This window comes from Galleria mellonella, unplaced genomic scaffold (assembly GCF_026898425.1).
Source record: "Galleria mellonella isolate WM207_F2 unplaced genomic scaffold, CSIRO_AGI_GalMel_v1 utg113, whole genome shotgun sequence".
NCBI classification, from domain to species: domain Eukaryota; kingdom Metazoa; phylum Arthropoda; class Insecta; order Lepidoptera; family Pyralidae; genus Galleria; species Galleria mellonella.
The window spans coordinates 215643-227530 of record NW_026441975.1 but is presented as its reverse complement, the minus strand read 5'-3'; the positions used below and the strand labels follow the sequence as shown (position 1 = coordinate 227530).

General features: G+C 34.2%; 1 protein-coding gene across 3 annotated transcripts in view; it reads right to left on the bottom strand.

Moving 5' to 3' along the window:
• LOC113513030 (1-phosphatidylinositol 4,5-bisphosphate phosphodiesterase) overlaps positions 1 to 11888 on the bottom strand; it is a 90689-nt gene that overhangs the window by 5259 nt on the left and 73542 nt on the right. For all 3 annotated transcript variants that reach the window (XM_052892859.1, XM_052892857.1, XM_052892861.1), the window contains exons 11-21: positions 11050 to 11229; positions 10023 to 10176; positions 9460 to 9617; positions 8739 to 8945; positions 7909 to 8073; positions 7235 to 7439; positions 6557 to 6688; positions 2893 to 3073; positions 1710 to 1913; positions 1124 to 1280; positions 443 to 532 (exon numbers count right to left, since the gene is read on the bottom strand). In XM_052892859.1, the coding sequence (XP_052748819.1) occupies positions 443 to 532; positions 1124 to 1280; positions 1710 to 1913; positions 2893 to 3073; positions 6557 to 6688; positions 7235 to 7439; positions 7909 to 8073; positions 8739 to 8945; positions 9460 to 9617; positions 10023 to 10176; positions 11050 to 11229 (1833 nt within the window). The remainder of the gene's footprint in view (positions 1 to 442; positions 533 to 1123; positions 1281 to 1709; positions 1914 to 2892; positions 3074 to 6556; positions 6689 to 7234; positions 7440 to 7908; positions 8074 to 8738; positions 8946 to 9459; positions 9618 to 10022; positions 10177 to 11049; positions 11230 to 11888) is intronic.

The window sequence follows — 11888 nt, the reverse complement described above, 5'->3', positions numbered from 1 at the left end:
AATATATATCTATTATATTTATTATTTGTTTATCATCTTCATTTGTAGTTTAGTCTAAATTGGTCCTCCGCTAGATGGAGTGATGGTATCAAAAATGTGCAGGGACTCACTAAATATAAGTAGCGCAGGACCATCTTTGTGGCGAAATAAGAAGAGACCTATGTGCTACAGTGGACTATGGATGGTTTGTAATTTATGAATTAATTGGAAATAAATAGAAAATTTCTATAGTAACCTGCACCCGTACGAAGACGGGTCGTGTCGCTAGTATTATATAAAAACTAGCCGTACCTGCAACGTTGTCCATTTTTTATAACAATAATATTTATGCGATCCTTTTTATAAACATGTTAGTTAAATTAAAAAAACCTAATTTTTTATATTAAATATAGAACTAGGCTATAAGTGTGATTATATATGCTATAATTATTATTATACATACAGTGTCTATATCCTTTGATAAATCATCCATTTGCTTTTCATGGGTGGCCTTCAGCTTTTCCTTCTCGCGATTCTGTTTGATGGTTTGAGTCTGAAAGAGCATATTTATTTTAAAGACTTCTATATATATATATATATATATATATATATATATATATATATATATATATATATATATATATATTATAACTACTTAGAATGGCAAACAAGCTGACGGTCCACCGGATGGAAAGTGGTAACTGTCGCCTATAGACATGAGCAGTACCATGGACATAACAGAGTATACTGTTTCGCATATATATCTGTATATTTAATACTTATAATTTTTGTAAATATATTTTACAGTTATAAAAGTTATTTTTTTTAATGAATTACTCGGAAAAAGAAAACAAAGTTTTACATTAATAGACATACAATACAAAGTAATATGTTTGTTGTATGGACTTTTTCTGCCTAGATAGTCATTTAAAAAAGTTTTTCCGTTAATTAATTATGTATTGTCTTATACTATTTTATTACATTATTTATTAGTGATCAATTTAGAAAAAAAAATTGTTAAAGTTTGTTTACTAGATATGTCAAGTATCAAAAAATAAATATTTATAGCTATGAACCCAATTAATCATTTAAAAAAAAAAAAGTTTAAAATACACACGAACAAGTATTGTATGAAATTCCCAACCTTACGCTCGTCCATAAATTTCTTAGTGTTATTTTGTTTCTTCTCACGTAATCGTCTATCTTTCTCTTGTTTAGTCTTCAAAGTTTTATCATTGGCCACTTCTTTGCTAGTTTCTATGCTGATCTTTGTTTGGCGTGCAGTCATCTCCTTCAATTCCCTAGGATATAAAAAACAAGTTAATACTTTGTAAAATTTAATTCAGAAAAAAACAGCTCTTTCAATTGTGACAAAATTAATATGGAACCAAACGAACGAAAAAGCGAACTGAGAACTAAAGCCTTCTTGCTTGTTTATTGAAATTAGACAACTACTTCATGTTGCTGGAAGAGAACTCATGCAAAGTTATGCTCGCCTTTGTAGATTTGCCTTCGACTGTTATATTTTTGTATGTATTATAACTGTGTATAATAAACAATAAATAATAAAACAAACTGCTAGCCTATCTGTTGTAAAGATGAAGAATAATATCATCACAATTTCATCCTCACCTATCATACTTCACTGGTGCCCCGTCATCGTATACTGACAGCGCAAGCGAGGTTACCACTTCATTATCATCTATATAAAGACAAGAGAAGCGGCGTACCTTTCGTGTTTCCCTTCTAGCTGCTTCAATTGCGCCTGCTGCGTCTGCTCCATCATCTTCTTGAGGAGTTCCCGCTGCTCGTTCAGGCGGCTCCTGGCGGTGCTCCACTCCTCCATGCGGTGTTTGGTAATGAGCTCTTTCCAAGCGGCTGATTGCTCATTGACAAGCTTGCGTAGCGTTTCGTCGTTGCTCAACTGATCTTTGCTGGTAAAGGTTGGAATTAAAGAATAATATGATAATGTATTTAAAATACCCAAAATGTATGTAGTCTGCTATATGTTTAGATATATTTATCAGACAATATAATTCGTAATAACGTAGCGTGAATATTAACCATTTAATACGTATTATATTGAGCAGGCATAGTGCGGCCAATCGTTGAGAAAAGAACAATTACATTTCGATTGATTCCATCCATATTACAAAATCACATTATCATCTCAGCCCTTAACTGTCCACTGTTGAACATAAGCCTTCCTCATAAGGGGAGTTTTGCCAGTTGTTTTCACGCTTGGCAGGTGGGTTGGTAACTGCAATTCAGCTTTTAATGATGTTTTAAGAAAGACGAAGCCGCCCATCTCTATCATTTAGTTCCCTTAATCGTCTTTTATGACACCCATGGGAAAGGATAGCGTAGCCTGCTCTATACCGCCCGGCAACATGTCCACATGTCGTGCTATTATAAGAAAAAGAATTAAAATACAAGCGTGACGCTTATTTTTATTTAGTATGTGATAGAGTATTATGTTCCGGCATTATGCAAAAGTCACCAAATTGGATGCAGTTTTCACAGTTGTGTTCTTGTAGGTCTAATTTATTTAGAATCTAGAAGGGATCTTGATATTTTTTTTTATTCAACTTAGAATGGCAAGCAAGCTGACGTCTACCTGATAGAAAGTGGTAACCGTCGCCTATAGACATGAGCAGCACCATGGACATAACAGAGTATACTGTTTCACCCATGATACCCCCATGCGTTGCCATTCCTAAGGACTCGGATGTTATTCCTCTTTACCCTGTAAATTCACGCCATATCCCACCCTTCAAACCGAAACACAGCCATGCAAATACAACTGCTTTACGGTTGAAACACGAATGGGACAGAGGTACCCAAACAATCGAGTTTTGTACAAAGTCTCCTTCATTATTATTCAGTATTATATATATTTAATAATATAGAAACCTTTTGCCTTTGATGATTTTCTCAAGTGCGGTACACTGTTGCTTCTGCAAGGCAACCTTCTCTTTGGCTTGCCGTTTCTTCATCGTTTCTTGTTCCTTCTGTTGTTTACGGCTGATCTTGACAAAGCCTTTATCTTGTCGGAGCGATTCCACTGTAATTGGCTCGAAAACGAGAGGAGGCTCTGTAAACGAAATTATAACGGAAATTATGAGTATAAAGAAATTAAATATTCTCACGACTGTAATACGCAATGGGATAGTCAATGGCATTGTCAACTGTTTGCCATTGTGGTGAATGTACTGAAAATAACAGGTCGAAGAATTGTTAAAAACAAAGACTTGCAGAAAGTCCCATTGCTAGCAATATATTTTATCAAGTCGATCTCCACGCGGTCCCCTCTGGACACCATTTTGGTTAATTCTTGATGAATTCTCCTGACCTGTTTTGATTCACATCTATTATCACTTACTGGCGCCCTGTTAATGTATACCGAAAGAGATGATGAAGGATACTTCCAGTATCACATTTTAATAAGATAAATTTACCAAAAATTGAAAAAATAAACCGCGATACAACTCTATAAATTATTATTATTATTTAACACCTACTCATTGAGATCATTTTAATGAGCCTAAACACGCTATATGTGCTGTAAGTAACCGAGGAGTTGGATATCTTGTAAAGTACTTGATGTTGGAGCAGCAGGTTCAGAGTACCATGTCATGAAAATTGACGCAATTTCCTAATATCTCGGACTTGTGGAAATGAGTGTAGTCTCTTTGTCAAATTATAAATTATAGCTAATAACCGTTTCGATCTCATCAGATTTTAAACAAAAAACGCATCTAAATCAGTTCATCAATTTGGAAGCTATGATATCACTATCACAGACAGACTTGTTAAACTAAAAACACCCCTCTTTTTGAGTCGATGGTAACAAAATTAAAAGGAAAAAAGTAAGTTTTTTGGGGCTATGTTCAGCTTACACAGAAGGATTTTTAAGAGAGGTGTTAATATAGAAATAATGTACCATTTAAAAATATAATGCAAGGCTAACAACATAAAGAAAAGGCGTATGTACCTGTAATATGATAGGTACCAATTAAGAGGCACGCTCATAAAGAAAAAGGCGTGGATATTAAAATGTAAACATTCTAAAAAAAATATATTTTTGAATATGGACGAGTCAAGCTCAAATCTATAAATCACCTAATGTCTCAAAGTTCCTTGTGAGTTGTGACGTTGTTGTTTTTAAATTAGGTTATAGATACAAGTTTTGATATAAAACTATTTTTATCAGTTAATAAATATTGGAATATTATAAATAAAATATAAAGTCTGACCTTTTAAGATTTTTTTTCGGCTTATCATAATAGCGATATTTATTAAAACTATCTCAAATCACAACTTAAAATTAAATAAACACTGATATAACTAATATTTATTGTACAATTTATAAATCTAATTAAAAGTCTTATATATTAATACTGCATTTTCCATTCTTTACAAAAAAATAAAGCTTTTGTAACTAAAGAAACTTCAGCTAACTTCAGAGCGATAACTGCACGAGCATACTCCCAGAAAATGTTGTTTTAACGGCGTACGTATGTAAACATACGAATTCTAAATGAGTAATATTCACTATGAGGGTACAAGTGAAAAACTTATCATCTACTAAGGACAAAGAAAATAAATCGGTTCCTATACATGTAGGTAATGTCTACATCTACGTATCTTATACACTTTAAACAATAATGGAATGGTAACCCCGCCTACTGCCATGAACATACCAGCGACAACCAGTAAGGGATGATTGGTAAGGATGAAAAGCAGGTCAGTTAGCCTAACTAACGAATTTCACAAGTGGAAGTAAAAGGGAACAGCGTGGAGATCGACCTGATAGGGTATATTGACAGCAATGGGGACTAACCTGCCCATTACTAACAATCACTTGCCCCAAAACATATATGTCAAACTTCTTATAAACTTATTTAAGTAATTGAACTATTATTATATTTAGGAATTCATGGCAACATTTTTACTAGAATTAATAAGTGAATTATAAATTTTATTAATCCTGATTGTCTTTTTTGATTCAGCAATGGCAAACAAGCAGACTTTCCATTGATGGAAAGTCATAACTGTCGCCTATACACATGAACCATGTATGTCAGACATAACAGAGTATTTAAGTAATTGAACTGTTATTATATTTGCACATGAACTTTTGCTTACTTAGAATAAATATAAATTATATTGCAATATTTTATTAACAGAATCACTATGACAAACTGGTTATGAATAGGATTTCCCTAATTAACATTTTTAACGAAGAAATACGATTATTGCCCAAGAATTTCTTGAGTCCGCTAATGGTTCGTCACTTAACCCATACATAATTATTGCATGTATTGATGCTTAAAATATCCACTCCTGTCGAATTTGCGCATTCGTTAGCCACTTTATACTTTCGGCGTAAACCTACGTCATTTATGATTTCATCAACTATTTACAGTATGTTATTAGCATTGATAGATAATATTCAAGATTCACATTTCTCTAAAAAGGTTACATCAGATATAAAATGTTCTTGAATTAGACCTTATTTACTAATATAATAACTCCCTTATTTATAAAAACTAAAACCTTGTACAAACCTATATTAATTATTACGTTCCTTTGTCACTTTCTTTCAAATTGAGAATTTAACACAGCAGAAATAGACAAAACAGTTCAAAAGCTTAAATGCTTAGGTTTATAAGACGTTTGACGTTTTTATGAATAAGGGGATTAAACTATAACTACGATGTCATGTACATAGGACATATTGACGTAAGAGGTCTTAAAGACCAATTTTTAGGTATTTTAAAAGGTCTAAGATTAATAAAAATATATTTTTTTATTTTATAAATTATGTCTGTTTATCCGTTTTTTGTTCTGGCATCACGTGATGCATTGCATGAGATTTTCACAGTTGTGTTATTCAAATCTAACTTAAAAATTGGTATATGTTTTATCTAGTCTATTTTAATGAATTTCCTACTTTTGAAATCTATACGTACGAAATACCGGACAAAAAGCCAGTTAAAATATAAAAAAAGTCGAGCCGTTTATGCGAAAAAAAAAAATAACAAATAAATAAACAAGCTCATGTTCAAAGTTATAATATTAGTAATGATATTGGTTTAAATAAATAAGCTTTACTCTAATGGCTTCCATGTACTTCTATGAAATAAGTGGACAATGAAAAGTAGAGAAAATATGGTGAAATTTTCCAGATATCATAACATTTTCACGCAAACAATATTTGTAACGAGATTTAATACTATTACGTCTACTAACGTAAGCTGACGTGAATTGTATACTATTTAGTATTCGTCATCATTACAGAATCTTATTGTACTTTGTCAATCTTTGTAAATGTTTGTAATACTTTTTAAATTGTAAATTAGTACTAATAACTTAATTAAAATTATTATTACTTATTTCAGTAATCGTGATTAATATGTAGACCAGCAAAAATAGTTTTCAATTGGTAATTTAATTTTCACAGAATATAAAAAAATGACCACCTATTCAAATATGCTTGAATTTAAGTCTAATAAAAAATATTCTTATTCTTCTTAAGATTTGGAAGAATAAAAATTATGAAATTAATACTGACCTTCTTTCTTCTCTTCAATCTGCACTTTCTTTTCCGGTCCACTTTCTTCGATGCCCATCTGTTTCATATTGTCTGTTCGTTCCTTAGCCGCGCCCATGAAAGCGCGAGGGTCAGACAGCGCCGCCATAAAGTCTACGAAAAATAATGTTATAATTATGTTAGGTTTAAATAATTACTTTAATATCATTTATGGTATTAGAAATAGTAAAATAGTTGACGGCCAACAGCTTAATAAAAATTGATTGTCCTATATAGAGATATGAAAATGAAGCATGCAACTTATCAAAGATAAGTACTATTTATTTGCTTTGTAGTATTGTATCGCCAAGCGTGGCAACTACTGGCAAAACCCCTCTAAGGGGGAGGCTTGTGTTCAACAGGCTGATATGATGATGATTATTGTATCGCTATGGTATCTTTCAGGGTTTATCACTCCTGAGGTCCACAGATCAGGACTTAGCCTATGTAGTGTCCTTAGACAAATTATTTTTTGGACAGCTTTAAAAAAATAAGGCTATTTTTTTTGGAGGCCCAAGGGCACCGATACAGGGCCGGGTCATACGACTCTTTATGCATTGCTCACAGCTGTCATTGAAACTCCGGTACTTCTAGGCGCAGTTTAACTACATTCTCTCCCCGCCTGGTACTGTGCATAAGTAGACCATATAGTAGAATCACCTTCAAAGCCATCAGGAACGTAGATCTTGAGCTCAATATTACAGAACAGCATAGGCAGTGACATTGGGAAGTTAGCTTCAGTTCGGAGCGAGATGTGCCGGTAACCAGCCTGTAGACCATCAAGCGGCAGGATACGCTGTCCTAATAGTTTCCCGTTCTCGTCATACACACCAAAGCGGAGGACAGCCAGATCTGGTAATACAACCTAGTGGGGACACAATATATGTTTTAATCAAAATTTCCACTGCACTCTTGAACATGGGTCTCTTTCTATAAGAAGAGGAAAGGTATATATTTCGAGTTTTCTTTGTTTTATTATTGTATTAGCCTCTTAATTCTTTATCTTTTAATATGGAACATTAAGTAGTCGATTTCAATCCTATTTACTTTCAAAATTACTGGAGGACATCAGTTTATTATACTTTTCTGCTACATGAACTTTACCATATAAGTAAAATATGTATGATATCATGCACAAAATATGAGTGGTATAGTCAATAGTTGTGATGTGGTACAATATATAATACGTAACTGAATGTAAACAGTAGTTCTATATAAGGAACCCTTCTAAATAAAGTAAATCTTAAGACATCAACATAAAGTTCAGTTTTATTTGGTTTCGTGTGGATCTGTATTACACTCTCTAGAAGTGAGGAGAAATACCCAAAACATACCTTTCGGAACAAAAACGGCTCTTCATTATATACTGGATTGAGTCCATTGGCAGGCACCATGCGTGTACGGAACTCCTTACGGATCGTGTCTGAGGGCAGCCCGTACATGTCCACTTCTACGTATGTGCCAATCTTTTTATCTGATAAGAACTGCCCTGCTATAACCTAGTGGAATATAATTGATTTATTTGTAAGGATCATCAGATTAATAAATATACAATTTTATCAACTTACGTCTAATCAGAAAGCCAAGTTTTTTTTAATGGATGATAATGAAATGGTAACTCCTGTCTGCGCTATTTGTATACACTGGCGGGGCACCAGTGGTGAATGATTAGTGTGGATGAAAAGGCAGGTCAGTTAGACCATCGTGACGAATTCAACGATAAATTAACCACGATGGTTTCCATGGGAAACCGCGTGGAGGTCGACCTGACAGGGTATATTTATAGCAATGGGGATGAACTTTCCCATTACTAACAATCCCTTCCCTCTCCTCCAGGAAGTCAGGTTGCTTTGTATCAATGTAGTTTATGGTTTTAATATGAATTGGATCAATATGGAAAAAAATAATTTCTAGGTTGGGCTATTAAGATAATGAAATTCCATACTTTTAGTATAAATTATTAAAAACAGACATTAGCGGGTCTATTCTTGATAATAGACAGGCCGACCTCATCTTGATCTTCGTGAAAAAGTATCGTGGTCAATCATCACCATCATCATGGTTTTTGGTGATTTCGTGATGATGAGCTAATAACTTAACGAAAACTTCATTTATTGCACATTTTTTATATATTAAAATATTTAAAAAAACTAAGGTAGCGAACCTGAACAGAACATTGAGCAGCGATTACACCGTCCACTGGTGCATCTGCGAAAGGATCGAAACTGCGGTCAGCTCGCCTCATGAAGTCAGGCTTCAACAGGTACCCGCAGTTGCCGTTATATTCAAATTTGCCCTGGTTGAGTTGCATTGGAAGATCTGACGTTTGGAAGTTGAGAGATACCATTTGGCAGCCAGCGTTCCAGAAAACCTAATGCAAAAGATGTTTTTATTTCTTAATTAAATTCAAAGGTTCTATTAGGTAAATGTAATTCGAGTACTAACATTAAGTTTTTTTTTTATTGTAATTATGGGGCTAAGATCGGAATAGATGTAAATGCCATTTAAATGTAAAGTGATTGTTTCGAGATGTTTATTTTATTATGACAGGGGTCTTCATGGACAACAACAACAACAGGACTTCTCATTGCCCACCAGATGGTGTGGGGGGCGAGGTAGGGGCCTTGGGGCGTGCCCCACTACCCCGGCTTCAACTCCGGAGACAACAACCTCCGGGTCGCTGGATTTGCAGCCGACATACACTGCTGGTCTGTGTATGTCGGTGTGGCGTCTCTTCATATACAACAAAGGCGACTAAAAACTCTTGACACCAGATGGCGCTACTCTCACACTAGCATTTTATAAAAACTCTTTTATGTAAGACTTATGCTATGTAGGTTTTTATAAGATTTGTAAATGTTATCTATAGGTTTCTATCACCGTACCTGTGGCATGTAATTGGAAGAGTCAGCGCGCGTTCCTTTCGGGTAGATTCTTGACATCTGCCGCTTGTTGTAGTTTACAAAGTCTATGGCTTGGGTCTTTAGATAGTTCATGCCGGTTGTTTCCGCGAAGGAGGACATGTTGTGGTAAATGTTGCGCTCTGGTAGAAAGAAAAATGAAATTAATGTAATAATATTATAACTAGACGTTATTTTTCAATCGAACCATTTTTAGAAATTTTATCTGTCTAACTGAAGGTCTAATTTGAAAACTGGTGTATAACTACGCTATTTGGAAGTAGTATATTTTATTGCTTACTAAGTGGCAATTAAAATTCATGGCCGTTTATCCTGCTTAGGTTATAAGTTATTTTTATTTTATTTTTGTGCTGATTTTTGGGGCGTCTAATACTTTTAATATTCTATTACCGCTTTCCATAGCTAATTGATGTGAAGAAGGAATTTTAGAAAACTTTGCCCCAATACAGGAGTAGAAATATGAACATAGTTTATTGGTTTTCTAACTTAAAGATATAAGAACGAGTATGATAGACGATAAGACTTACTGTCTGCTTCCTCGAATCCCTGGAACTTGATAGGTTGCGCGTAGTTGACCATGGAGGATAACCATGGGTGTACGTTGGTAGTGGAGCCCGTGTATGCCACAGGAGGAGGGGCATCGTCGCCTGCTACAGCCGCTTCCGCTACTATTTCTTCGGGCTGCGGTATAACAACAAACCAGTAGGTAAACTCTACTATTTTTACAGCATTTGGATGGGCAAATAATGTGTCGGTCCATCTGGTGCGAACTGATAACTGTCGTCTATAGATTACATTAAAACTATTAAATATAGAAGTCTTATAAATTTGTATTCATCATCATCATCATAACAGCTTTTAACTGTTCACCATTGAACATAAGCCTCCCCTAGTTTTGTTAGTAGTTTCCACGCTTGGCAACCGCAGTTAGGCTATGGATGTGTTTTAAGAGGGACGCTGCTGCCCATTTCTCGCTCTCCCTTAGACGCCTCTTACGACACCCACGGAAGGGGTGGCCTATTTTGTACCGGAATCACACGGGAATCTTTTATTACTATTATTTTACTTTTAAATAGTAGCAGCAGTTATATAAGAAAAACCATCGAAAATTACTCATTAATTGATTTTAACGACGTTTAACCTGTGTCTTCATATTTATTAATTATCTAGACTGTAAGTAATCCAATTTTCGATAATTATATATGGTAGCTTCTAATTAGCTTATTGTTGTCATGTACAGTTAATTATTAAGTTATTACAGCTGTAAGATTCCTTAAAATAATAAATAAATATTTAATTTTTATATATACATTTGTATTATTAGTTTATAATAAATAATTATTGTTCAAAATGAACAGCATCATGTACATCACAGAAGTACATTTTGATGCTGATGATTACTTGCATTTCAAAAAACTAAGGCATTGTTTCCGTAGCAAAAAAATAACTATGCAAGCATAGTTGCACAATGCCAGAAACACGAGGTGGATAGAGGTATACATGCAGACGATTGTACGACATTTTGTACCCTCTTTAATAGTTCTTAACACTAACCTTTTTATCTGGTATAGCGACAGCCGATGCATCTTCTTTCTCTTCTTCCTCTATTACGAATTGGCCCTGACGAAATAATTCTAATTCTTGCTTCTCCACTTCGGGTTTCAGTCGCTTATTCTTAATTAGAATCTTTCGTTTTAAAGCAGACGGCGGTGGAAGAGGAACGCCTGGTTCCAGCTGGAAATAGAAAAGCAATACATCAAATACAATAGAATACTAACAATACCATATAAAAATTAAATGTAATGTAAGAAGAAGAAAAACTATATCTAAATAGTAATAGTTAAAAAACAACTTTACACCCAAAATGGGAGTATATTTTTATGATTTCAAACAGGACCTATTGTTAATATTGTTTTTTAATTGCGTATGATATCGCTTTATTATTAAATATTTAAAAACTACTGTTACAGATAATGTAGCAACTGTATATTACTTTAATTGATGCAATTATTCTATCTTTGAAATACAATATACAGTCGATCTTTTCATCTTTGTATAAGTAACATGAAGTACCTAATATATATGAGTAGGGGGGAAAGGGATTGTTAGTAATGGAGACTGAGAAACCCATTGCTAGCAATATACCCAACTAGGTCGACCTCCTCGCGGTTCCCCCTGGAAACTATCATGGTTTATTCCTGATGAATTCATCATGATGGGCTAACTGGCCTGTTTTCATTCTCATCTATCACCCTTCACTGGTGCTCCGCCAGCGTATCCCGTTAGCGCAGGCGGGGCTACCATACTATTTTCACCCATAAATATATATATATATGAGTAAATTAGGTACTATTAGATTATACCTTTAATTAAAATAGAAACTCAAGGAAGGT